At 47.3% G+C, this 24,590-nt stretch overlaps 1 protein-coding gene across 12 annotated transcripts in view; it reads left to right on the plus strand.

Moving 5' to 3' along the window:
- Positions 1-24,590, plus strand: part of ADD1 (adducin 1) — a 69,315-nt gene that overhangs the window by 14,832 nt on the left and 29,893 nt on the right. For 11 of the 12 annotated variants that reach the window (XM_055137312.1, XM_055137313.1, XM_055137318.1 and 8 more), the window contains exon 2: positions 19,996-20,210. In XM_055137312.1, the coding sequence (XP_054993287.1) occupies positions 20,016-20,210 (195 nt within the window). In that variant the 5' untranslated portion in view covers positions 19,996-20,015. Of the gene's footprint in view, positions 1-19,995; positions 20,211-20,896; positions 21,219-24,590 lie in introns of those variants that run through there. The other variant, XM_055137316.1, reaches the window with a different exon arrangement.

A 24,590-nucleotide genomic window follows, 5' to 3' on the forward strand; every position in this document is an offset into this window, starting at 1 on the left:
CAGAAGGGTGTGATGTGAGCCCACCCATTTGTAAGGGAATGGGATGGTTCTCAATCCACAAACTGTATTTTTTCTGAGAATAAGCTGTAGGGACTAAGGCTAATGTGCTTAAATCTTAGCCTCCAGGGGCAGCCTCCTCCCCCCCCCATTTTGGGAAGAGTTCAAGTGTCTTCTCTCTTGCCCGCCCTCCTTCCTTCCCTCTCTCTCTCTCTCCTTTTCCTAGCTGTGCTCATGACTTATTCTTGACCCTGTACCCCAGCACAGAACCCAGGTCAGCTGTGTGCAGACAAGTGCTAAACCCCTATACTGCTTGCTCTCCAGTGCCCTTTCCAGCTTTCCGTCAGCCCCAAGAGTGTGACTTCTTTGTAGTTTTCAGAGGTAGCTTTTCGGAGATGGAATTAATTCCCCAGACTTGGAAAAGATTTTCAGGTTTTGTGCTGGGCATTGGGTGATCAAGGTCCCACCTCTGGGCTGCTGGCTCCCGGGTACACAAGGAAGCCTGTATTGTCTGCACTGGAGCCTCAAGAGGGGTGGGATCCTGTGGCACCTGTGTAGGGAGCCTTCTGTAGGGTGGGGCACTCTTGTTGCACCCGTGGAGGTTGCAGACGTGCTCAGCAGCATGGTGCCTGGGGATTGCTCCTGGTACTCCAGACCTTGAGGGGCTGCGGTTCAAACCCAGGCACCTGAACCCTTTGTTCTCTTTTAAGTTTGTTTTCCTTTGTCTTGGGGGGTGATTTCTGCCCCAAGGGCTTTCTCTTCTTTAAGACTATTTTTCTTCTTCTTGGGTACATGATTTTTGCCCTGAGAACTTCCTGTGGCCCCCTGGAGCAACACTCCCCAGAACTGTGCTGTGCCTTGTAGCCCTGCCTCTGCCTTGACAGTTGGCAGCAGTTCTGCTCTGGGGCCATTCAGAGCAGATCCCATTATTTTCAGGGGCTTATCATGGTGTTGGAGGCATGCAATACCCGGAATGGGACCTTGCACACGCACGGCATATCTGTGCTCTGCCACTTGAGCCACCCCTCACCCCTGAACTCATTTACTCTTAGAAGAATCAAGGCTGCGTGTTAGCTGCTGGAGTGGATGCACGAGGCACATCTTACATGTCTCCTGAGGGTGCTCTTTTTTGTTTTTTTTCTTTTCCCTACCTTCTTCTCTTCCCTCTGTTGTTACAGTGACCAAGGCCATGTACACGTGCTTGTTGGCAGACCTTGCTGGGCTCATCCATGTAGTGTCATGCTCCTGGCAGAGTGCTTGTGTGTCTATGCCTCTGCTATCTCCTTGGGGTTACACACTCTAGCTGTTCTTTGGGGTCTCGAGAGCAGAACTGCCAACTCCAATGCAGGACCACCAGGACCCTGTCCAGAGGCAGCAGTATCAGGGCATCATTTCCACTGTTTCATGCCCAAAACTTGGATTTTACTTTATACACAATCTGTTTGCATTTCTGTTTTTTTCCTATCCCCAGGGAACTTTACTTCTTTAGAAGTTCCTGTTCTGTATGTAGTAGGTGTTTTTAAAAAAATATTGAAATAATTTTATTTCACACACATCCTATTTTTTAAGTTTCAAATTTTTATTTATTAGGATATTTTTGGGCACACCTGTCCATGCTGAGGGGTTACTCCTGGCTTTGCACGCAGGCATCACTCCTGACAGTGCTTGGGGGAACCATATACAATGATCATTTGAACCTTGATCAAGCCTGGATCAGTGGTGTCCAAGGCAAATGCCCTACCCTCTGTACTCTCTCCCTGGTCCCATCACACACATTCTAGAAAGATACTTTTTCTTGATATAGATATCCAGATTGGTTGCTAATTTCTTTTAGGATTTTGAGGATTTCTGTATTGTTTTTGGGCCACATCTGGTGTTTTCAGGGGCTACTCCTGACTCTGAGCACAGGGGTCAGTTGTGCTGGTGGTCCAGTTGGTTTGGCCACATGATAGGCAAGTGCTTAAGTTCTGTCTCTCAGACTTAGAATTTGAAGCTCTCTTAACCCTCCACCTTTATTATTTACTTGTTTCCCATTACCTAATTTTCTTTTTCTTTGTAGGTGATTTGTCTTTATTTACTGTTTTCTTTTAATGATTTGAGTGCATGTGTGTACCTTTGCTGTTCTAGTTTATTGCAGTATTACAAGATACATATTTCTCTTGATACCTATTTGTGATTCATGTTTTTCAGCCATCTTGAGCCTATTGAATGTCTCACCAGAATCCCCAGTATAACCAGACCTTTATCTCTATCTAGTTTGCTATCATTTTATCTCCTTGTTTCTCTATGCTGATTTCGGTGTCACTTTTCCAAATTTAGCATTTCATTTATTAAATCCTCTATTTGTGGGGCTGGCGAGATAGTACAGCGGGTAGGGCATTTGCCTTGCATGCAGCCGACCCCGGCTCTATTCCCAGCATCCTATATGGTGCCCCAAGCATCGCCAGGAGTAATTCCTGAGTGCAAAGCCAGGAGTAACCCCTGTGCACTGCCGGGTGTGACCCAAAAAGCCAAAAAATTTTTTTTAAAAAGTCCTCCATTTGTGTAGAAACTATTAGCTTACTTAAAATATTTTATTAAGTTTAAAATATTTTAAAACATTCTAGAAATCCTATTGGGTTTTGTTTTTAGCTGCCATATTTTTATAGTCCCTGTGGCCTTTTGTATTTGTGATGTATTTAAAAAAATATTTTATATGTAGTAATTTTCTGTATCTTCTTTTTTGTTTGTTTTTGGGCCACACTCAGCAATGCTCAGGGTTATACTCCTGGCTTTGTGCTCAGGATTTACTTATGCTTGGGGGATCTTTTGGAATGCCGGGATCAAACTTGGATCGGTGGCGTGCAAGGTGAGATACCCTACCCACTGTGCTCTCTCTAGGCCCTCTGTATCTTCGTTTTGGCATGTGAAGTCTTTGCCGACCTAATAAACCTGTGGCTTATTGTTCCTGATGATTGCCCTCATGGAGAGTGCCTCATGGTTTGTTGCAGTTTTGGACGAGATTTGGTTGGAAAAAAATCTTTTTTTTTTTTTTTAGGTGCCAGGTATTAGATTCAGAGCCCCACACACGCTCAGCAGGCATCTGCCAGTTGTAGGGAGCCATTTTACCTTACTGATCTTATCCTGTCACTATTTGTTTAATCACCTAAGAAAGGTATATTGAGTGGAAGGTGATTATAAAAACTACAGCTGGAAGGGGCGAGGCAGACAGTTCGGAGTGTTGGCAGAGCTCCTGTCTGCAGTCTAGATTTGGAGGAGAGGGGGCAGTGAGGGGCCCAAGAGACTGCATCTTAGATGCAGCCAACCCAGCTTCCGTCCCTGGCACCACCTGTGCTCCCTAAGCCTCCCCAGGAGTGATCCTGAGCATCTTGGTTGTGGCACCCATAAAAAACCAGACAGAACCGAGCTGTGCAGAACAGTGACAGTCTCTGAGCGGGGGTCTCTAAAACTGTGTGGCTGCTCTCTTTCTGTGCCCACACCCATCTTGCCTGCCGTTCTCAAAGCTGCTGCTGACAAGAGCAGCCTCCCTGTGCTGAGTGGTTGCCGTGTGCTAGGCAGTCTGTAATGCAGTGGTGGTGAATTCAGGAACTGTGAAGTCAGGGAGTAGGTAAGGTGCCCTTACCGCTACAGATGTGGAAACCGCAGCATGAGAGGCAGGGGGAAATAACGTTTGCCCCACTAGTAGTAGTAAGCTGGGATCTGAGCTTAGGAGGGCTGCCCTAAGCCCTGATTGTTGACTTGAATCCAAGCACATTGATTCATCAGCATCAAGAGGTTGATGGAACTTTGGTCGAGACCTGAACTAGATTCTCTTCTGCACCAGTGTTATTACACAGATTCTGAAATACAAACAGGATACAGTGCACTAAAGTTCACTTGAATTTGCTCATTTTAAACAGATGGTTGCTTATCTTTAGTTGCCTCACCCTAAGTTGTTTTTACAACCACACCCATGTCTGTTTGAGGGAATAGTGAGCTGGAATAGTGGTTGAGTTAAAGTGAGAAATCGCACAAAATAATTCTTGCTTGTGTTGATTCAGATAGAATAGAGTGGTATTACCTAAAATATGATTGAATTAAGATGAGCTTGTAATAGAATGCTGTTTTCATTGAAAAAATCTATTTGAACTTTTTTTTTTGTTAAATAAGGACCACACTTGCTGGGGGACTGGGCAGGGGGTGTCTAGGGTCACTCCCAGTGGTGCTGCTTCTGCAGGTTAAATTCAGCCTGCACGTGTCAGGCCTGTGCTCTAATGCTTGTGTCATCTTCCTGGCCTCTTGAAGTCAAGTGGCGGGTTTTTGGTTGGTGGTTGGTTTGGGGCCATACCCAGCAGTTCTCAGAGCTTGCTTCTGCTCCTGTGCTCAGGGATCAATCCTGAGGGGGTTCGGTGGACCATATGTGGCCACATGCAAGGCAAGTGCTCTGCCTGCTCCTCTGCCGATCTCTCCTGTGCCTCTCTTACCTCTCTTGAAGTTTTGTTGTTTTTTTTTTTTTGCATCCCTCCTACCCCCGCCAGACCCATCTCCCCCCACCCCACCCTGCCACTGTGGCAGGGTATTCCCTTTTGTTCTCTCTCCTCTTGAAGTTTTTTATTTTTAAAATTTTTATTTGTTTTTGGACCACACCCAGCGATACTCCTGACTCAATGTTCAGGAATCACTCCTGGCAGTACTCAAAGGGACTATGTGGGGGACTGTATGGGGTGCAGGGAATCAAACCCAGGTTGAAGTTTTTCAAATGCAGTTTTTGGCATATTCCTTTTATGTTCTCATCAGACTTTAGATAATCGAACTGCTTCCTTCTTAAATTGTTAAGCCCAGGATTCTGGGTTCCCAAGTGGCGAGACAGAAACACGAACTCAATAATTTGAAACCAGTAGTTTTATTCTAGTACACTGGGGTCAACTATCTCACCCACAGAGTGGTCTCTTGATAGCGACCCCGACTTCAGGCAGCAAGCAGTTTATATAGGGTTTGATCACATAAGCAGTACATGCCTTATTGTTTCAGAAAGAAATCTGACTTAGCTACCAAACAAAGGTGTTTTGGCGAGTGTCTAGGGGTAACAGTCAGGCAATAGTTAAACAGTAGTTTCCACTAGCAGTTGATCGTTACATATGCTACTCATTCTTTAACAAAAGGCAATTTCTGGGGCATTGTGAGAATTGATTAATTGAGCCCACTTGCTGAGCCCAAGAACTTTCCCAGGTGGGTTCAGGTTGGCTAGTTACGCATTGTTTTATTGATAGGAAACTGAATCTGTTTCAGTTCCAGGAACTGAAACTGAGGTCTACTTGATTTTTCTCATTTCTGCCACCTGTCACTGCATCAGTTTCATCCTTACAATAGAGTAGTACATATCAGAAATTGTGCTAGATATTTTACATTTCTTTACTCTTGCCCCAGCATCCCTGGAGCACGAGTGTATCTGATTAGAGGTGAGCTTGCTCAAGCTGGTCTTCTCCCTCCAACACATACTTCCTCTCTTTCCCTCCCCCTCACATCTCTCTAAAGCTGCATCAAAAGAAAAAACGCACGAGAAAAGGAACAAGGCTACTGAGATACAAGACATCATTCGTGTGGGTCCCTAAGCTCGGGCAGTCCTGGGAGGGGGCAGAGTGGAGCTGCAAGCCCTCTCAGTCTTCTGGGAGAAGGGTGGTGGTGCTGCCATAGGGTGAAGTCAACATAGATTTGGGGGGATTTAGATAGAAATGCACTATAGCACTGTAGCCCCGTTGTTCATCGATTTGCTCGAGTGGGCACCAGTAACATCTCCATTTTGAGACTTGTTACTGTTTTTGGCATATTAGTAGATAGAAATGAAGTTTATTATTTATTTTTCTTTTTTTCTTTTTGTGTCATACATGCCAATCCTCGGATTATGCCTGGCTCATGCACTTAGGAATTACTCCTGGCGGTGACCATATGGGATGCTGGGAATCAAACCCTGATCGGCCGCATGAAAGTCAAACACCCTACCCGCTGTGCTATCGCTCTAGCCCCTATTATTTATTTTAATGAAAAATAAGGATTTTTTTCCCTGTCATTCAGTTCTTGGAAGAAGTGTGAATAACTTTTTGAGATGAGTGTGAATGGGAGGACCCTTCGTACCTCTCCTTTTATTTATTTTTTTTTTATGGTCACCTTTATATCTTGAGATCCCTTCTACAGTGGTCACTGGCCTTGTTACCAAGCACCGCTGTGGTTTGAGGACTGAACATTACTGCTGCTCTCCCAGGTTTTGTTTTGTTTGGGCTATATCCAGAGTGTTCAGTGAGGTATTCCTAGCTCTGTGCTCAGGAACGACTCCTGGGCATGCGGGGGTTGAACTTGGTTGGTCACATGCAAGGCAAATGCTTTGATTACTGTACTATCTCTTCAGCACCCCTGCAAATTAATTCAGAGTGGTTTTTTTAAAACCTGAACTTAAAGGGTTGGGTGTTTTTTTTTTTTTTTTTTTTGGCTTTTTGGGTCACATCCAGCAATGCCAGGGGTCACTCCTGGCAGTGCTTGGGGAACCATATGGGAATCAAACCCAGGTCAGCCGTGTGCAAGGCAAACGCCCTACTATCTGTACTGTCACTCCAGCCCCAACTTAAAGGGCTTTAATTCTGAAATTTTAATCTATATCCTCAAAATTTTTCTAACTTTTTTATTGAATCACTGTGAAATAGACCCTTACAAACCTGTTCATGATTGGATTTCAGTCATACAGTATTCCAGCACCCATCTCTCCACCAGGGCATGTTTCCCAGCACCCCTATCCCCCCTGCCTCCCCTTCTTTCTCTCTCTTTCCCCTTTTACGCATTGTGATTTGCAATATTGATACTGAAAGGTTATTAATATCCTTTTACCTACTTTTAACCCTCAGATCTTATCCAGCTTGATCATTGATCGTTCCCAGCTATTATTGTCACACTGGTCTCTTCTCTATCTTACCCACCCTCAGCCCCCCCAACACTTGTGATTAGTTCCAGCCATTGACCAGTCCTCCTAACCTCTGTTTTCCCTGGCCATGAATATATCCTCAAAATTTTAAGGTGTTTCTGTATGCATATATAGAGGTTGGGTAGCACATGTTTTTAGCTGCTTTGTTTTCTTCCTTAAAAGAAGTGTGCAAAACCCTAGAAAGTTTTCTTTGTCTCCAAAATTTTAGTACTTTAGCTTGAGTGATAGTACTCCAGTAAGGTGCTTGCCTTGAATACAAACAACCCAAGTTTAATTTTCTGTACCACATAGGGTTCTTGGAGCCCTGCCAGAGTGATCTCTGAATACCCAGCTAGGAGTAATCCCTGAGTTTCTCTGGGTGTAGCCCCCCAAAACCCAGAAACTTTTAGTATCTTTTAAAAGTGGGACTTGTATTGGAAGTCATTAAAACTAAGAGAACTAAAATAATTCTATAGAGCTTAACTACCAAAGGTTAATTTTTCAGCATTTATTAAATGATGTTGCATATGTTTTATTATGTTTCAGGTATTGAAAGTGAGTAGTTTGGTTAGTCATATTCCATTAGCTATGTTTTCCAACACAGAAACAGCCTGTTTATTCACCTTAGGGAATTCTGCATTCTTTGCTCTGCAGACCTTGGGGGGCTTGCTGGGTGGGACAGGACAGGGAGGGGTCATAGTCACCACTGCAGAGCTGGACTTCATTGCTGAAGTATCAAAGCAAACATCTAGTTTGCTCAGAGCTTGGTTGTTTCTGTGGGGTCTAGTTCTCCTTTTCTCCCCCGTTGTCTGCCTCCAGGACTTACACTTGAGTCTCTGAAACCAGTCGGCCAGGGCCAGATAGATAGGGCTGCTTTTGCTTGATATGCCAACTTTGGGAGTTGACGTAATTCTTAGAAACAGAAGATCCAGGTAACTGAAAACACAAGCCCCAGTTTGATATACAGATTGTTCTTTGCAGCCTGGAATGTCCTTGGGAGCCAGGGGTTATGACTTGGAGTTAGTTTCTTTAGCTGCTTGTATTCCTTGGGGCATATTCAGTCACACATAGTAAGACTGAAGCCACAAAGGAAGGGCTTCTCTTTCCTTACAGTCATCTGCTTTGGGAATTCACAGATTGGCATTGCCGGTCTAAAACATGAGACCATGACCTGGGTGTTTATGGAGGGCCTTTGGAGATAACACTGAACAGGACTGACCCTGACTTTTTGACTTTAATACTTAGCACATTCTGAGCATCCTGCAGGCATTGACTGTAGGAGGTGGTACCTGCGTGGGTTTTTTTTTTTTTTTTGGGGGGGGGTGGTCATACCCAGTGATGCTCAAGGTTAGTCCTGGCGGTGTTCAGGGGACCATATGGGATACCAGGGATTGAACCCGGCCTGGTCGTGTGCAAGGCAAACACACTACCCACTGTACCGTCACTCCGGCCCCTGGTGGTACCAGTGTTAACTGCACTATTGCCCATGTGGAAGTGGAGACTAGAGAAAATAGTTACCGAAGCTTGACTGGAATTTGAATTCACACAAGATGGCAGTGTTTGAGCTGCACAAAGGTCTTGAAGTGGGGGGGAAACCAAAGCCAGATGCAGAGACCCAGGAGATTTTGAGGGAGGTGGGTGTGGGAGCTTCTCTGAAGGGGCCAGAGAGGCCGATCTGTCTCAGTGTGGACAGGAAATTTGATCTGGATTCTGATTGGGGTCAGTGTCTCCTCCCAGGAGCTGTTTGCTTGGGAAGAGATAGTCAATGGGGAGGCCCAGAGACTGCTGTGTGCCCCAGGTGCCTCTGGGTCTGAGATGACCACAGGCCTCCTGGGCAGCTTCATCTTCCAGTGCTATAAGCAGGGGGCAGGACATGATTTGATTCTTGCTTTTTGGGTCACACCTCACTGTGCTCAGGAATTTCCCCTGGCAGGAATCAGGGAACCATCTATGGTGCTGGAGATTGAACCTGGGTCAACCATTGCAAGGTAAGTGTCCTGCCCTCTAGCCCCTCGGTTTCATGTTTGTGGAAGCCGCTAAGTTCTTTTTTAGGCACGTGGGGTTGAATGTTTTTTGCTTTTCGCCAAACGTAAATAAAATCAGTTCTAAAGAAAGTGGTGATAGGCCATTTGATTTTCTCCGCTCTCCCATCCCACATGCAGGGCAGACCTCACTCCTGGTCACCACTCTCTCTTTCCCCAGCAGAGTGCTCCTCCACCCTTCTAAGGTGTGGAGGAGCTTCCTGCCCCTCCCCCCCCCACACACACTCTCCTCTCCACTGAAGCTTTCCTGCCCTGCCAGCAGATTGCCTGTGAGGCTGAGCTCTCACCTCTAGGGCAGAGCTTAGTGCTTGGTAAAGATAGTCTTACCAAGACTGGCGTCTGCTTCTGGTGCTTCTGAGAAGTCTGTGTGAGATTAGCCAAATATGGTCTTCTTGAGTCTGAGTTTTCCATTCTGCCTAGTATCATGTCTGTTGATTAGGGAAAATCGATTAACTGTAGTTGGAGCATTGAATGCCCAGAACTTTGTTCAAAAACTTTGCAGATCATGGTACCTAAATTAAAAAATAAAAGGAAAGAGTGAACTTGAAAAATAACTTTAGGGGCTGGAGTGGTCGAGTGAATAGGGTGCTTGCCAACCTGGATCGACCCCTGGTCGAAGGTTCCCTGAGCATGGCGAGGAGTGACCCCTACACACAGAGGCAGGAGTAAGCCCTAAGCACCGCCAGGGGTGACTACCACCTGGGGGGGGGAGGGTAAAATAAAAACAAACCAAACAAGCTAATAGCTATGCAATTTGGGGCATGATTTTTTTTCCCTTTTGTCCAGATGTGTTTGGGGCCGTTTTTCTTTTCTTTTCTTTTTTTTTTTAAAGAAATATTTTATTGAACCACCGTGAAAACAAGAAAAAAAATACAAAGCTTTCAGGTTTAAGTCACAGTCAAATACTGATTAAACCACCATCCCTTCACCAGTGCACGCGTTCCAACACCAAGAACCCCAATACACCCCCCTCCCACCCCACCCCCCGTCTAAGTAGCTGATGATATTCCCATTATTCTCTCTATATATTGAGTACATTTCATATTTCCATACAGAACTCACTATTGTTGATTGGAAATTTTCCCCAACAATCAGGCCTGCTGAATAAGCATCATCTAATAATTTCTCTTCCTTGGTAAAAGTGAAGACTTTTACTTTACTATCGCGGCCGCGCGGTTTTGGGTTTCTAATATTTTAGCTCAGTTCACAGTCAAAATGGATGGCTGCAAGAATCTGCTCTGGTGCCAAAATGGGTTAGGAGACCTCAGGATCACAGTCAGTAGGCGGGAGGCTCTGCTTCTCGTGCCGCGGCTCTTGGTTCATCTCTGGGCGGAAGGCGCGCCGGGAACACCTCCCCTCCCAGGATCACCTACAGGCTACGTCTCTAAAGAAAGTCCTACCTCCTGGTGGAGGGGTCTTAGAGGGTGGCTCTCACCGCGTGGCTGCTGCCGCTGCCGCCATTTTCGCTCAGAAAAATGGGGTGGAGAGGGAAAAAAAATCCCTCCCCGGGCTGCACGAGGTTGTAGTTCAGTTCACAGTCAAAATGCATGGCTGCAAGAATCTGCTCTGGTGCCAAAATGGGTTAGGAGACCTCAGGATCACAGTCAGTAGGCGGGAGGCTCTGCTTCTCGTGCCGCGGCTCTTGGTTCATCTCTGGGCGGAAGGCGCGTTTTTCTTTAATAGATACTAAGACTCAGAATGCGGAAGCCCTGGATTCCATCCCACCACTCACATGGTCTCCTGAGCACTGGCAAGAGTGCCCACCCTTAATATCTGTAACTGCTAAAGACTCTCCTTCTCCCTCCACCATCTGCCCGCACCAGACTCTGGGGTGCTTATATGCAGTGTTTTTTAGCAGATTCAAGCAAACATGAACACTTTTTTTAAAAATCTTTTTTTCTTGTCATGTCTATGTCACACACATACATGCATACATCATCCTCAGCTTTTCACTTGACAGTATACCCTTGTGCTGTTTTTTAAATTTCCTCTCTTCCCTTTCCTTTGTTGTTGTGCCGTTATTTCCAGGACCGCTGAACACATTGCTGTGGTCCTTGCACAGTTCATTTTGTTATTTCATTGCAGTGCTTGCTGGGCACCCCAGCAGCAGGGGTGCCACGTAAGGTTGCATGCCTGAAGGCGGACGCTGTGCTCCTCAGCCCCTCTTAGGCCCTGCAGGCTCTTTAAGGGCACACCCAGCTCTGTGCTTAGGGGCTGATCCCAGAGGATCCAGCTCAGACCTCCTAAACGCAGAGCATGAGCTCAGCCCGTTAAGCTCTCTCCCTCACCTTCCCCCTCTCTTCTCTTTCCCCTTCACCCCTTCACTCTTTCCCTCTCTTCCTTTCTTTCTCTCTCCTCTCTGCCCCTCTCTCCTTTCCCTCTCTCCCCCTCCCTCTCTCCGTTTGTTTGGTCTGAGCTTTCATGTGGTAGTGCTCGGGGTTTACTCTTGGCTCTGTGCTCAGCAGTCAATCCTGGTAGTACTTGGGGTACCTTGTGTGTGCAGTGCAAGCATCTTACCCCCTGTATTGTCTCTCCAGCCCTTAGAGAAAGCTTGATCATCTAAAAAAGTGTGTGTTCCATAGTCTAAATTATTTTTGTTCGCAGAAGTTAGCATAATTACATTTCAGAAATTATACCTTTGGCAGTTTTACTTGGGCTTGTTCTTTAGAATCTTTGTGATTTGAGTGCTTCCTGCTTAGCTCTAAGAAATAAAACCTGGTGGCATGTTAGGAAGTTTCAGAGTTCCTAAAGTAGCTCAGATTTCAGCTTTTGCGTGTGTTGAATATTTATCTCTTAGGCACTCAGCAGTCGTGTTGTTCTCAGTTCATCAACATCTTCAAAGCTTCCTTTTACTTTTTTCTTCCTTGGAAACCAATTACTTCATAAAGAGGAACGTTTAGTTATTGAGCATTAAGTTGAGAAAAAATCGCCAGATATTGTGGTTGGTATTTAAATCTTCTTCCTTCTTACCCTGTTAAATGTCCCCACAGAAAAATAAAACATGCCCTGGGCATGCTCTGCTGCTCTCGCGGCGCAGCTGGGGGGAGATTTCGTGTGGGGTGGCAGTCCCAGAGAGGATGGTTTTACCCGTCTTGTTTTCTCGTATTCTCCCCAGGCCGCTCTTGCTGCTGCTCTCTCATTTGACCCGCACTTCTCCAAAGAGGGCCTGTTACTTTGTGGTAGACTCGCTGCAGGTCAGTTACTCAGTGGGACTGACTGCTGATCTTGGCCCTTTGACTGTTCTTCCCCCAGTGTCAGGCCCCTCCTGAGGGACAGTGGAGCATAGCCCTGAACTGTTGTCTGAATCAGTGTTTCTCCATCCAGGGCCATACTCCATAAGGGTCACAGGAGCCCCTGACATAAGACCAGGGCCCCAGCGGGGAGGGTGGGGGATGGGATGGGCACAGGAAGGAAACAAGGACCTTGGTCAGAAAAAGGTGGAGAAACACTCCTCAAAGTTTCAAAATCTTGACTTCTTCATTGAGGTGGGTGCAGCCTGCGGATAGTAACTGCAGTCTCCCCAATGGTAGACCCTGGGGTTGATTAAAGCTCAGTTCAAACCCCCTAGCAGTACGAAAACCCGTGCAGGGCTGGAGTAGGCGTGGGAGACCCATGAAGGAGAGTGGGGCTGAGTGCGCCACACCTGGGACGCTCTGATTTATCTTGACTTCTTCGGTGTTTGTTTTTCTTCTTCCCTAATTGCTGGTGGTGGTTAGTGTCAGTGTGGGTGGTGGTGAGGATCTCATGGTTCTGAGGCTTTCGTGGCTAACCCTTAGCCACACCAGAAGTGCTTGGAGCTGGGCTAGGACCTGGGTGTGTAGTGAGCAGGATGAGTAAGGAGAGGCTTCTAAAATCTCAGGGCTAGGACGAATGGAGACGTTACTGAGACCGCTCAAGAAAATCGACGATCAACAGGTTGATGATGATGATGATGATGATGATGATGATGATGATGATGATGATGATGATGATGATTGTTATATGGACAGCACCTGGAGATGCTCAGGGGTTGCTCTGCACTCAGGAATCACTCCTTGCAGTGCTCAGGGGACCATATGGAATGCCGGTGTGGAACCCTCGCCAGCTGCATGCAAGGCAAGCACCCTACTCATTGTACTATCTATCTGGCCCCAGTGTTATTTTATGTTTAAGTTTTTGTGTGTGTTAGTTTGTTTATTTTATTTTATTGGTTTTTGGGTCACACCCGGCGATGCACAGGGGTCCTGGCTCATGCGATCAGGAATTACTCCTGGTGGTGCTTGGGGGACCATATGGGATGCTGGGAATCGAACCCAGGTCAGTCACGTGCAAGGCAAACGCCCTACCCGCTGTGCTATCACTCCAGCCCTATGTGTTAGTTATTTTAAAAGGAACTTTTGAACTAGTTCTATCTGCAGGTGAACATGTAGAGATACAGGAATAGAAATAATCTGATCAGAGTAATTAAAGGCTTTCCCTGAGCTTTAAGGGCACAAGCAGAACAGGCTGAGTCAGCCCAGATCGGAGGAGATTCGGAAGCACAGGTGGGTGCCTGGCCTCTGTTTGGCGGGTGGAGACTTGTTGGGGATGGAAGGCCTGGGGCAGACTCACGGTGTGCTCTACTTCAGTTGGGGGCAGTGCCCATCTTTTATTCCCTGCCTCTCACTGCCTGGTACTGTACCCATTCCAGAATCCAGGTTGCTGGGGGCTTGTAGCCTCCCTCTTCAAGTAAGGTTTCGTTCCAGTTCAAGATTGATTATGGACTGCACCTGAAGACGCTCAGGGCTTACTCGGGAATCATTCCTCCATCGCCTCTCCACCCTTCTTTGTTCCACATCAGAAGCTTCTTTGCCGATCTGACGATGTCCTGGTGGCACATCGTTCCCTAGCCCTGGGCCCCTCTTGCTGCTGCAGGGGGACAGCTCTGTACAGGTTGACAGAGCACCTTGTTCCGTGCCCTCCTGCGGGACAGTTGCCAGACTGTTAGGCAAGGACCCAGCACTGGACACCACTTAATCATTCCGGAGCATATTCAGTACCTCCTCACTTCTTTCCCATGAGCTCTCATCCGTGGCCCCCTGGCAGCTGTGGTTTCCGAGAAATGCTGTAGGGGACACTTGGAAACTGAGTACAGCCTGGGCCTCTGACGGGGCTTCAGAAGTGGATGTTGATCGCTGTACTTGGTAGTGCTAAACGCTTGCTCCTAGCTGTGTAGTCAGGGATGCTGGAGATCGAACCCAGGTCTGCTGCATGCAAGGCAGTGCCCTTCCCACTTGACTACTGCTCTGGCCCCTCAAAAGTTGTATTGTGGGGGCTGGAGCAATACTACAGTGGGTAGTCCATTTGCCTTGCACGTGGAAGACCTGGGTTCAATCCCTGGCATCCCATATCGTCCCCTAAGCACCGCCAGGAGTAATTCCTGAGTCCAGAGCCAGGAGTAATCCCTGAGCATTGCTAGGTGTGATCCCAAAAAACACAAAAAAGAAATAGTGCAACGGGTAGAGTACTCGCCTAGTACATGACTGATGGATTTGATCCTTGGCACCCCATAAAATTCCCAGAGCCCTACCAGGAGTCATGACAGTACAGAGCCAGAGTAAGCCCTGAACACCCACCACATGTGGCCTCCAAATCACAAACGAAAAGTGTTTTTTTGTTGTTGTTGTTGTTGTTGTTTTTTGGTTTGGTTACCAGGAATAGGGGAGGGAGAGGTGCCAGGTTAGGATATTGTTTCAGGAGTGATGGTCACACGACAAGTAAACTGTTCTCAGGACTTACTCCTGACTGCACTCAGGGGTCATGCCTGGTAGGGCTGGGGGACCAACTCGGAGATTGAAACACGTTCGCTGCATGCAAGGCAAGTGCCCTGCTCTCTGTTCTATCTTTCCGGCCTTATGCTTTTGGTTTTTGTTCTGTTTTGGTTTTGGGTCACACCCAGCGATGCACAGGAGTTACTCCTGGCTCATGCAGTCAGAAATTACTCCTGGCGGTGCTGGGGGACCATATGGGATGCTGGGAATGGGACGCGGGTTGGCCGTGTATAATGCAAACGCCCTACCCTCTGTGCTATCATTCCAGCCCCTGCTTTTGGTTTTGATAGTGGTGCCAGAGATTGAACCAGGGCCTCACATGTGCAAGATCTCCTTCTTATCACTGAGCTGCATCCCTGGCCTCACTGGCTACTTTCCTGTTTCATGCTTTGTTTTGAGAATCTGCCTTTAGGGATTCAAAGGTAAATCATGTGAATAATGGGAATAGTTTTTAATTATTAGCAAAGTATCTGTGTCAGAGGGAAGATGCCCAGCTGGGATCAAATCTGAAAACTTTAGAACGAACTCAGATATTTCAGAGAAGCCAAACTTTGGTTTTCGATCTGAGGCTCAGTTACTCCTCCTAAGTATGAAATAAATAACTTGGGTGAGCAACAATGTTCTGAGGCACAGTTGGTTATCTCCAGGCCTGCAAACTGCATTCTTGGCAGAGTATTGCTTCCCGGGTCCCTAGAGGAGGAGTGTTAATCTTATTTAACATTCATCTTCCAGTACTTACTTTAAAACCCCTCACTTTTGGACAAGAAGATGGCAGTCATCTATGACTTTATCATTTAGAAATAGAGTTCTCCAAAAATGTGCTGTGGGTCATTGCTCGCACTGTATGTGTGTGTGTGTGTGTGTGTGTGTGTGTGAGAGAGAGAGAGAGAGAGAGAGAGAGAGAGAGAGAGAGATGGCAGTCATCTATGATTTCATCATTTAGAAATAGCATTCTCCAAAGATATGCTCCGTCCATCCGTCTGCCTGTGTGTTCAAACATAATCGACGCTGGGATTCATGCTTTTTCGTAGGCATTTTTATGCCATGAACTCATTGTAGCATTCATACTTGAGTTTCTAATTTCATTTTGGTTTTGGGCAACAACCACACCCAGAAGTGCTCGGGACCTTGCTGGAATTGGAACCAGCATTCTGGCTTTCAGGGCCTCCACTCCAGCCGTTGAACTCACCCAGGATGGGTATTTCTTAAAGACTAAGAGTGCTCCTGATGTCATGGTGCCTTTGGCTTTTTGTTTGTTTATTTGAGATGTTTTCGGGTTTTTTTTTTTTTTTTTTTGCTGCTCACTTTTTAAGTTTTGCTTTTGGTTTTTGGCTACACTCAGCTATGCTTTGGGGTTTGCTCCTGACTCTGCTCAGGGATCACTCCTGATGGAACTCGGGGAATCATGTGTTGTGCCAGAGATTTGAGTTGGGCTTGGCAGGAAGCAACACAAGATCTTAACCCCTGAACTGCCTCTCTGGCCCAGAAACGTTTTTAAATTTAATTTTTTTTTTTTTTTTTGCTACAGCCCGTGATTCTCAGAGGTTACTCCCTGCACTCAGCAGTCACTCCTGTTGGGGCATGGGGGACCATATATGATGCCAGGGATGGAACCCACATTGGCCGCAGGCAAGGCAAGTGCCTTGCCCCCTGTACTATCTCTCTGGACAATATTTTCCATTTTAGAAGGTTCAGTTAATCCTGCTGTCATGTCAGATATGGTGTTAAGCCCTGTGGTCAGAGCGACAGTACAGTGAGGAGGACACTTTTTTTTTTTTTTGGCTTTTTGGGTCACACCCGGCGATGCACAGGGGTTACTCCTGGCTCTTCACTCAGGAATTACTCCTGGCGGTGCTCAGGGGACCATATGGGATGCTGGGAATAGAACCCGGGTCGGCTGCATGCAAGGCAAACACCCTACCCACTGTGCTATCGCTCCAGCCCCAGGAGGACACTTTTTTGACATGCAGCTAACCGGGTTTGATCTCCAGCATCCCATGTGGTCTCTGAGCATTGCTGGATGTGACCCCTATCCCCCAAACCAAAATAAAAAAGACTGCTTTACCCTAAGTGTTGAAGATTTGCATTTCCTCTTAGAAAAAGAAAAACAATCTCACAATTTGAGAATTAACTTGTACTTGTGTTTAAGTCTGTGTTCCATCTGGAATTAATCTTTTTTGTCCACACTAAATTGGAAGAAACACTTTTTTCATTTGCAATTTAAGTCTCAAGTTCCTACATTGCTTGCTTTTGAGGACTTGAACTGTTCCTCACTCACTTGTCGGCAGAGCTTTGCTGGAGAGATCGTGCAGCCGCTAGTGCTCTCCATGGGCGAGACCCAGCTACAGTACCCTGAGCACTGTCTAAAGGGGCCCCCAAGCCAAGCCAAAATTAAGCCTCTGCTGTGGCATCTGAGAATACTTTTCATCTCATTTCATTCATTCCTTCTTGCCCTTCATTTATAAAAACGTGTGTTTACATGTTTGCTATGTGTCAGAAACTGCTTCTCTTTTATGGAAACATTTGTCCACTATTTGCCAGAAACTACTTTTGTTGCTGTTTTGCTCCCTCCTGTCACATTCGAGTCTGCTGTCCAGCTTCCCTCTCCTGGCTGCCCACCTGCCCCTGTATGCTGATGACCTCTTTCTACTGCAGTGTCTGTCCCTCTGCTGGACTAGTGGTCCAAATCCTCTAGCACTGGGGCTCAGTAGACACTGCAGATATGTCCTTCAGGCTGGACTTAGTACTGGCAGACACAGAACTTGTAATTAGGGATTGGCCTGCACAGATATTTCATGAGGATTAGTATAGTTTAGTGCTTTGAACTTCTTTCAGATGAAAGCTTGGCACTAACAAATACAGAGTGAGAGCCATGTGGGTCCATTGAGGTGGCTAAAGGAGTAAGGGTATGTGGACCAGGTGGACCCCTGGGGGTGGCTAAGGAGTAAGGATATGTGGCCATGTGGGCCCGTGGGGATGGCTAAGGAGTAAGGGTGCACAGGCTGTGTCAACACTTTTTTTTTAATTGATCCACTGTGAGATACACAGTCACAGAGTTGTGACCGGCTTTGTCATAGTGTTCCAACACCCATTCCTTCACCAGTGTACATTCTCCACCACCAGTGTCTCCAGTTTCCCTCTTACCACCCCCAGCCTGCCTCTATGGCAGATAGATTAACTCCCCCAATTTTCTCTTTTCCTCCTTTTCCCCATTTAGGCACTGTAGTTTGTAGTGCTACTGAAAGGGTATCAAATCACTTTACCTCCTTTTAGCATCCAGTTCTTGTCTAGAGTGATTATTTCTAGTTATCATTGTCACAGTCGTCCCTTCTCTGTCCTAACTGCTCTCCCCCACCCCCAGCCCCACATGTGGTAAACTCCTTACTGTGGGTGCACAAGCCCACCTGGCCCTTGTTTCTCTAGTCTTTGGGTGTTAGTCTCATTCTATGTTTTTTATTTTTTAATCCCACAAATGATGTCATCATTCTTTGTCAGCCCCTCTCCTTCTGACACATTTCATTCAGCATGATATTTTCCATGTCCATCCATGTATAAGCAGCTTTCTTGACATCATTTTTCCTAGTGGCTGCGTAGTATTCCACTGTGTAGATATACCGTAGTTTCTTTATCCACTTACCTTTTCTCAGGAGCTTGGGTTGACTCCAAATTCTGGCTGTTACGAATAGCACTTCAGTGAACATGGAAGTGCAGATGGCTTTTCTGCAGTGTGTTTTTGGGCCTCCAGGGTATATTCCTAGGGAGCCCTATTGCTGGGTCATATGGAAGCTCAATTTCTAGTTTTTTTTTTTTGTCACACCTGGCGATGTTCAGGGGTTATGCACTTGCTCATGCACTCAGAAATTACTCCTGGTGATGCTTGGGGGACTATATGGGATGCTGGGACTCAAACCCAGGTCAGCTGCGTGCAAGACAAACGCCCTACCCATTGTGCTGTCACTGCAGCCCCAATTTCTAGTTTTTGAGGAATGTTCATATGTTTTCTGAAAGGCCTGGACTAGTCGGCATTCCAGCAGTGAATGAGAGTCCCTTTCTCCCCATACCCGCGCCAGCACTGCTTGTTCTTGTTCTTTTGAATGTGTGCCAGTCTCTGTGGGGTGAGATGATATCTCATTGTTGTTTTGATTTGCATCTCCCTGATGATGCACTTTTTCATGTGCCTTTTGATCATTTGTATTTCTTCTTTGGGGAAGTTTTTGTTCATTTCTTCTCCCCAGTTTTTATATGGCTGGGTGTTTTTTTCTTGTCAAGTTCTATCAGTGCCTTATATGTCTTAGATATTAACTCTTATCAGATGAGTGTTGGGTAAATAATTTATTCCATTGTGTGTGTTGTCTGTGTACCCTGAGCATCATTTCCTTTGAGGCACAGAGGCCTCTTGCTTCATGTTGTCCCATTTGTCTGTCTTTGCTTCCTCTTGGTCAGTGGTGCTTCATCCTTGAAGATGCCTTTAGCTTCAGTTTCATGGAGGGTTCTGCTTACGTTTTCCTCTCTGCACCTATGGATTCAGGTCTGATATCAAGGTCTTAGTTCATTTTGACTTAACTTCTGTGTATGGCGTTGGAAAGAGATCTGATTTCACTTTTTTTCAGCACTGTTCTCTGAACCAAGAAGGTCATGTTGGGTTTTTGGCTTTTGGGGCCACACCAGGCAATGGTCAGGGGTGTGAACCATATGGACTGCACTGGCTCTGCACTCAGTAATCACTCCTGGCTGTACTCCGGGGACCCTGTGGGAAGCCGGGGATTGAACCTGGATTGGCCGAATACAAGGCAGAGCCCCCCCCCACACACACACTGCGCTGTCGCTCCGGCCCTTTGTTGATGAACTCTTTCCCCAAGTCCAAACACATTAGCCTCTTGCCTGGTGACACGTTCTGGACGCTGTGTAGGGCATCACTCCCTGTGCTTTTTGGTAAAAATACAGTAAATTACATTCAGCAGGAAGCACTGCTGACTGTCAGTGTGGACAATCTCGGCTTGGCCTTTTATGGTAGACAGTTGATACTTTGTTCACTTTGTATGAGCGGGCAGGTCATTCTTCTGTCTGGGTGAGAGCACGGCATGCGTACATCCGCGTGTGGGAAGGTGGGAAAGGGCTGAGAGCCTGTGTCTCAGGCCACAAAGGGCCCTATCACGTCGTGGCTCTGCGTGGCTAGCTGAGCCCAGTTCTTCCTCTACACACTGATTTAGAAACACTGTCTTCTATTTCTATTCTGCAGGAATCCAGAAAGATTGTGCCATGAATGGTGATACTCGGGCTGCAGTGGTGACCTCACCACCCCCGACCACTGCCCCTCACAAAGAGAGGTACTTTGACAGGGTGGATGAGAACAACCCAGAATACCTGCGAGAGCGAAACATGGCCCCAGACCTCCGCCAGGACTTCAACATGATGGAGCAGAAGAAGAGGGTGTCCATGATCCTGCAGAGTCCGGTAAGTGGCTTCCTCCGCGCAGCTCTCCCCACAGCGCTTTTGAGCTGCTGTTTCTGAGATAGTTTCTTAACATGGAAGCTACACTGCCCCATGTGGCTGTGGGAAGAATCTGGGTCAGGGTCAGGATAGGGCTCCGAGAGAGAGCACTCTGGTATGTGCGAGGCCCTGGGTTTGATTCCTGTCACTGCTGGGAGTTGCTTTTTAGTGACTGACCCAAAAACAAACAAAAAAAAAAGCTTGGGTTTCCTAAAAATACTAAGAAAGCAAGCGAGCATTTTGTTTAGTTCAGGTTCTCAGCCCTGGTAAGTGGAAAGTCTTTGGTATGAGCAAGGGTTGGAGGTGCCGGTTCTCCTGTTTCCTCTTGCTCCTTCTCCAGAAGGGTTTTGTGTATTGAACCTTTGAAACATTGCTGGTGTCAGTGCCTGTCTCTGAAACAGTCCTGCTTACTCTCCTGGTGTGGGGCCCCTGATCAGGACTAGATTTCCCTGTGGTCACTGTCAGTCCTGCCCCTTTAGGGCAAGGGCTGCTGTCCAGCAGGGCGGCCGCCTCATGTGGATGCCGCTCCCTTGTGTGCCGCATTTCTGATTGGCAGATGGGCACTGACGTACCCTTTATATTACAAAGACATGACTTATCTCTGTGTTCTCGTCTGAGAGCTGGAATTCACGGTGAACGAGATGGATGAGGCCTCTGGCTTGTAGGTTTTGTTTGGTGACTGCTGCGTGTTATTGAGAATAGCTCAGAGTAAATGGCACATATCTGGAGTTCTAGCTTGATGCATTTCGACAGGAGTGTGGCACCCAGGCCAGCATCCAACCGACTCTAAACTGAAGCACAAAGCAGGAAGCAACATCGGATGATCAGACTGAACGAGGCTAGAGCAGCCTTTTCGTGGAAGGAAGTCAATATCTGAATTCTGAGAGGCAGGAGGGAACAGTCACGCAGAAAGCCTAATGGGAAGCGTACCTGGTGGAGGGAGTTGCTCATGTGCTGTTTCTGGGCTGGGCCGTAAGTGGTGGCGCATGTGGGGATGGTGGAGGGAGGAGGTGCAGGGCTCTGCCTCAGAGCAGGGGGCTGCAAGAGGACGCAAGCGGGGCATGTTTGGCAGGGCTCATTTGGTAGAGAGTATTGTGGATGGCAAGAGGGCAAGTGCTGGTCCCCTCAGGACGTGACTTGATCGACTGGAGAGATGGGCATTCCTGTGAGTTTCTTCTGAATATACCAGGAGCTAGTGGTGGGGCGGCAGAGGCGAGGGAGAAACAGAGAGCCAGCTTGCCGTCCTGGCTGAGCCGGAAACAGGAGTGTGGGGAGAGCGCAGGAGACTCCATGGATGCCCTGTGGCCCGGGTGTGTGCCAGTCCCATGGGGCAGGGTGGAGGGGATGGGAGGCCAGGTGCTCTACCACTTTGCCAGGGCTGGGTTTCTCCTTCCGGCATGGCTGGTCCACCTGAGGAAGGAGCGCAGAGCCCTGTGAGCACTGAGACTGGGGACGGGAAAGTTCTCGCAAATGCTGTCAGACCGCTTGTCTGCTCTCCGTGAACAGGCCTGGGGGCGGGGGCTTCCAGGCACAGGCTTGAGGAGGCAGAGCGAGCAGATCCCTGACCCCGAAGGTCAGGGTAAGTAGTCCGACCTCTGCTTCCTGCACCGTGTTGGCCTGGGTGGAGGGTGAAGTTTGTTTTTTTTTTTTTTGCTTTTGGGTCACACTCGGCAATGCACAGAGGTTACTCCTGGCTCTGCACTCAGGAACTATTCCTGGCGGTGCTCAGGGGACCATATGGGATGCTGGGAATCGAACCTGGGTCGGCCATGTACAAGGCAAACTCCCTACTCGCTGTGCTATCGCTCCAGCTCGAAGGGTGAAGTCTTGTGTGAACTAGGGCTGGGGTTTGGCTGGATGAAGTGGTGGAGTGTCGGCAGCTGAACAAGGGAATGTGGTTGGACCCAGGATCTCAGCAGGAGGTTGGGAAGGCCTGGAAAGGGTGGGTGGGCTACTGGGCCTGCCCCTGGAACAGGAGCAGGCTGTGCCCTTTGGAGCTGTTAGGAGGTCAGTCCAAGGATGCATGCTCGGTCTTTGGCTGGTGCCTGCTGGGCGGAGGCCATTGGGGTCCAGCCTGGTGGCCCGAGGCCCTGCTGCGTGGCTGCTGCAGAGCACCTGTGCTGGACTCACGGCCCCCTTGCTGTTGTGCTGCTGCTTGCGTGCTCACTGATGTGTTGGGGTGGGGTGCCAGGTGTGCTCGGGGGGTCACTTGTGGTCATGCTCCGGGATCATATGTGGTGCTGGGATGGAACCTGGGTTAGCTACGTGTAAGACAAGTACCTTATCCACTGTGCTCTCTTACCACTTTCTGTTCTTTTTTTGTTTTGGGGCCACACCAGAGGTGGGGGCCTTATTCCTGGCTCTGTATTCAGGGATTACCTCTGGCAGTGCTCGGGGGTTGAACCTGGTTGGCTGTGTGCATGACAAGCTCCCTCCTCGCTATACTGGTTCTCTGGCCCCGACTTTTGGTTCTTTTTTAAGCTAAGCTTCCGCTCTCTGTGGAAAGCCTATCTCTTTTTGTCCTGCTCATATCTGCCTCTGGTATGTAGCTATGTGGAGGAACATGTAAAGTGTGTGGATTTGTAATAGGTGGCTGGAATGTTCATACTGTGGGCCCACAGGCGCAAGGAACTCCTTTCATTTATTTGGCGTTTGGGATTGAACTGGGAACTTGACATGTGGGGCATTTGCTCAGCGGTGGAGCCGCGTCTCCAGCCGGCTGGACCATGGCTGGAGTCCTGTTGTTCAGAGAGGACCTGCTTTGTTTCAGGGCCACCCTTGGCAGTGCTCAGACGACCCTCCTCTCTCTATGCCTGAGGACTGCTCCTGGCAGTGCTTAAAGGACCAGCCTGTTGAGCCTTTTCTGCTCTCAGTACAGGTTCTGTATCTCTGACTGTGTTCCCTCAGGCTGTGCATTCTCCCTTTCTGTGTATCCGCATTTGATAACAGATGGATGAAAACCACGTTCATTGATTTGTTGCTCCCTTACAAAGTGCTGTTCAGTTCCTGGTTCCCCTTGACCACTGCAGACTGTATCTGCAGCAGTTCATCATGCTGGGGGAGAGAGGGGCTCTGAGAGACTCTGGGCACTTGGCTGCATTCCAGCAGCGTGTGGTTTGTTCCTTGCTTCACTCAAGTGAAGGTGGACTGTGCATAATGTAATTTCAGTGCAAGCAGTGAAAACCTCTGGTCAATATTGAATTCTCTACAAGTTTTGGAGTGTTTATAATCAGAGGTGTATAATCATTGTCTTTGATAATTATTTGACAAAAAGATATTTCTTTATAGGATGGGTGAGAAAATTACTGCTATTATATGTGTGTTTGGTCCCAGCAATTGAATTCGGGGCCTCACTTACACAAGGCAGCTTTACTACTGAATAGCATCCCTAGTCTGTGAGAAAATTATTCTAACACAGTTTGTGGAAATGACCTCACCTCTGTATTTTTGCTCCCACTGCTGTAGTTAATGTTAAAATCACCACAACTCAACTTATTAATCTTTCTGCTATTGTTTTGGACCACACCCAGTGGTATTCAGCGCTTACTCCTGTCTCAGGAATCACTCCTGAGGGTTTGGGGACCATATCTGGAAATGGTGCTGGGGATCCGATTGGCTGCGTGCAAGGCAAGAGCCCTTCTTGCTGTACTGTTGCTCCGATCTCTATATAATACACATTTTATACTTAAGCATATATTTTTATATACATTTGAAAACGTATATGAAAGAAAATACTGTGAAGCACAAAATGTAGAACATGAAAAATATCCTAACAATCACTAAGAGAATTGCAACGGACATTTTTGTTTGCTTTTACTGTCTGGATATTTGCTCTTACAAAAATGGATGTGTTTCATTCTAATCTTGTTCACTTAAAATAAGCGTATCAAGAGCAGTTAGGCATTTAATTCTTTGGGCCTTTTCTGTTGACTGTGTGCCCAGAGTCCATTGCAGGCGCACTCTGCATTTAGTTGGCCTCTGCTTTGCAGAGTGTAGGATGTGCCTGTTCACCTTCACTGGGAATTGAGGAGTGCACGTCTTTGTGAAGAGAGAGCTGTGATCACATCTCTAACTATTGCTTTAGAATTGGTTCCTAGGAAAAGAATGCATCTTCAAGATTCTTGTGTGGGGGCCAGAGAGATAGTATAGTGGGTAAGGGGCTTGCCTTGCTGCGGCCAACCCAGATTTCATCCCCAGCATTCTGTATGATCCCCTCAGCACAGCCAGAAGTGATTCCTGAGTGCAGAACCAGGAATAACCACAGAGCATTTCAAGGTGTGGCCCCAAAACCAGACAAACAAAAAATCCCAAAACAAAACAATTCTAACCTTTTACATTGTACAG

This window comes from Sorex araneus, chromosome 5 (assembly GCF_027595985.1).
Source record: "Sorex araneus isolate mSorAra2 chromosome 5, mSorAra2.pri, whole genome shotgun sequence".
NCBI classification, from domain to species: Eukaryota; Metazoa; Chordata; class Mammalia; order Eulipotyphla; family Soricidae; genus Sorex; species Sorex araneus.